Source organism: Rhagoletis pomonella, unplaced genomic scaffold (genome assembly GCF_013731165.1).
Source record: "Rhagoletis pomonella isolate Grant_MI unplaced genomic scaffold, Rhpom_1.0 Rhpom_scaffold_00001, whole genome shotgun sequence".
Lineage (NCBI taxonomy): Eukaryota > Metazoa > Arthropoda > Insecta > Diptera > Tephritidae > Rhagoletis > Rhagoletis pomonella.
Genome location: NW_023458555.1, coordinates 70,721,091 through 70,724,324, shown reverse-complemented (window position 1 = coordinate 70,724,324; position 3,234 = coordinate 70,721,091). Strand labels below are relative to the sequence as shown.

Sequence of the window (3,234 nt, the reverse complement as noted above, 5' to 3'; positions counted from 1 at the left end):
AAATGCAGCTTTACACCCGTTTTACATGATTCAAGCAGTGGTTCTTTAAATTGGCAACAAGAAAATGTCAAAAGCAAAGCAAGGAACTTGAAACGACTTGACGGTACACACGCTTGTGTACTCTTTTATTTTCTTCCTACCCCTTATATTCCACTGGCAAGCAGAATTGAATTGAATACTTGAAACTGTGTAAAACCGATATCTTATGATCTTTTGTTAGGAACTATCGAGTGATTTCAACTATCGATAGTTAGTTGCTGACTGATTTTTACAATCGAAGGAATTTTTTTTACTAATTTATTCATTCAAAATGATAGAAAAAGAGTTTTTCAAATAGGAGCTGGCCTTTAATTACGGTCTCAAGTATGGCAATACATTTTCAAAGCAACTTGTTATAGATCAACAATCTTTGAAAAAAGAAATCGAGCAACAGCTTCAACAATAAAATTGCCAAATTGGGTGGTTAGAGTGCCGTTTTTTGGTTATGTGATTTTGATTCATACGTGTTTGCGTGAGTAACCCAACGTCTCAACCTTCTACAGATTCTGTTAATAAAGCTCTGTTAAGAGAGAAATGTCAGCGAATACCACAAATTTTGCATTGGTGAACCATATCTGTCTTGTCGAATCTCTTACCATCGCTGTATTAACATCAGCTGTCATTTCGTAGCTTGATAATTTGGAAAGTCATATGTTAAGGCAGCGAATTGGGCCCTTGAGAAAACGGGACAAAGTTACACAGACGTTTGACACATACTAAGCCACTTTTAGTAGAAGGTGGAGACATGGGGTAATGTAGGAAATTTTTTATGGTGTGCAAGGTGAATCTATACAAGATGGTTCTATCGGATCCGCTGATTTCACGGCGAATCTTTGCCTTTTGTCAAAATGATGTGTCTTTTGTAATTCTGCTTTGTACTGATTGTCAATGTGCGTATCGTTTCTTGTTGTAATTTTTGTTTTTACTCTTTCAACAGCACCTTGTATTTGTGATTATTTTCATAATTAATCGATTAATCGAAAAGGAAGTTACGATACAATTATATATATCGTTCATAGATGTTGCGATTAATGTTCCGTCACTACCACTGACGTGTTGCTCGCTGTCAAAAACAACTGATATGAAAAATGAACTCTCTCGCCGAATGCGTACGCGGAGTTGTTGGACCTTGTTTTCTTAAAATGTGTAAAACGACAATAAAAATGATCGTTTAAATGTCTAAGGAGAAATGTTTGGAGGCTGAAGCAACAAGGGGTCTTGAGATTATTTACGAACAAATCACAGGAAGGTAAGAAATGCGTCAAAAAAGTTTGCTTTATTTATCAATGTCGTTTACAGGTTATGTTTGTGAGCTTCCCAAAATATTTAATTCTACAACAATCCAGTGAATTATATTTTGAACATTCCCAAGTACACACGCTTGTTGGTAGAAGGGCAGGCAAACAAATTGTAACGGCATGATTGATCGGCTGTACAAGCTGATGTGGCTTGTACTGCATATACTAGCCAGCGTATATGAAATCTTTAGTTTTCTAATATTGCGTTTGCAAGGTTTAGTACTTTGGTCATATGACCTATGGCACAACAGTGCGGCGATAACCTGCCGCGACCGCGCGTATTTGCAAGGCTGCAAAGCTGAATTAACGAAATTACCAAAACATCTCAATTTGATCATTGGGCCTGATTCACTTGCAAACGTAAATGAAGCGGTTTTGGAACGCATTTTCACATATGCCCACATTGTCGGCATCGATTGCGTCAGTTTATATGATGTGCGTGACGAAAATATGGGACATATTGTCCTGGAAAAAGTATTTATTGCACAAAAAGCATTTTGGAAGGAGTTACGACCAAACCAATACGAATGGAGCCTGCCGGAGTATGACCCAAAGGGCCAAATAAAAGACGAATGCAATAGTAATGGATATGTGGGGAATGGTTCAATTAGTAAAAATGGCAGCGCGTGCAATGGCGATAGTTATGACAAAAAAGCACACGCTAATTTAAAAGTGAGTAATTCATTTTCCATAGTCATTCTTTAAGATAATTCCAAGCCGGAAATTGGCATGTGGTGTAAATAAAATTTTATACCGACTCTCGTTTAATTCATCTTATCAGCTCCGCGAAAATACTATGTACATTACACTATCGTGTTTTCCGTATCAAGTAAAAGAAATACTGATAATGCTTTTGTAGCTGTGAATTTTGAAATATTTTTTTTTGTATTTTTAATTCCTAATAAACTTTTATTTTCTTCTAGATTTATAAACTTACCGAGCAGGACAATCGTCCTCTGATAGTTAAAATCTGCCGCAAATTATTTGAACATCGTAATACCTCTAATGTGCAGCACTTATTGGAAGACCGTAAACAACTCGAGCAACACATTAGTGATGAAGTAGCACAATATATGCAATGGAAATTTGTAGATCCAGAATTGAGCATAATTTTCAACAGAGATACGTGCACTTTCGGGGTGTTACCATGGCAGACAAGATTCACAGAATTCCATACATTCGAGACTGGGCGATACATGAATGCAGAAAGCTTCGCCAAAGTGCTGTATAAATATTCAAAATGTGAACAGCGTTGGGGAAAATAGGTTTTTAAAAAATTATGGGCAACTAGTGCAAGCGCGAAAATTATGAGATGGGGAAACTATTTTAATATATAAATACATTAGTATAAGAAAACAATGTGTGCGCGTGATAAACTGCATTGATAGTAAAAAATTCACTCAATTGAATCGGTTGCACACAAACAATTAAATTATACTAGAAATACATATGTATAATTGTATAAATTACAATTTGATATGTACTATTTTTTGGTTTGTTTTCAATTAAGTTAAATGTATAGAACTATTTGAATCACATTTTTATTACCATACAAATGATAATGAGCAAAAGCGGAATATTAATACATACATATATGAAATTGAATAAAAAGTTGATTTGCGAATAAATATGCGTTGACTAAAAACGCATAGAACATTTAAAATGTTGTGTTTATACGTAGTATGAATGGACAATCCTTTGGAATGGTGTGGTTCAAGGATATTGCTGTAAAAAGGGTTTTTAACGAATGCTGCTGGAGTGACAGTACTTGAGTACTTGGTAAGATATAAATCTGAGTCATTCTTGGTCGGTATGTTTGATTTGTTTGACTGATCTTTTAGCTGGATATAGGCCCCTATTATGAGTTGCGTTCGATTTTCGACTGTGGTCGAAAGTG

At 35.5% G+C, this 3,234-nt stretch overlaps 1 protein-coding gene across 1 annotated transcript; it reads left to right on the top strand.

Annotated features, from left to right (window-relative positions):
* The first annotated feature begins 1,063 nt into the window (after positions 1–1,063).
* On the top strand, positions 1,064–3,000 carry LOC118747446. Its single transcript, XM_036481496.1, has 3 exons — positions 1,064–1,288; positions 1,339–2,009; positions 2,261–3,000. Exons 2-3 carry the CDS (start codon positions 1,458–1,460, stop codon positions 2,600–2,602), a joined length of 894 nt encoding a protein of 297 aa, XP_036337389.1. The 5' UTR covers positions 1,064–1,288; positions 1,339–1,457; the 3' UTR covers positions 2,603–3,000.
* Positions 3,001–3,234: the final 234 nt, after the last annotated feature.

Excerpts from the sequence above, each read along its gene's own strand:
- LOC118747446 (XM_036481496.1), top strand. The coding sequence starts at position 1,458 with ATGATTGATCGGCTGTACAAGCTGATGTGGCTTGTACTGCATATACTA. Across the intron at positions 2,010-2,260 it reads AAGCACACGCTAATTTAAAA|ATTTATAAACTTACCGAGCA; the intron begins GTGAGTAATTCA and ends ATTTTCTTCTAG.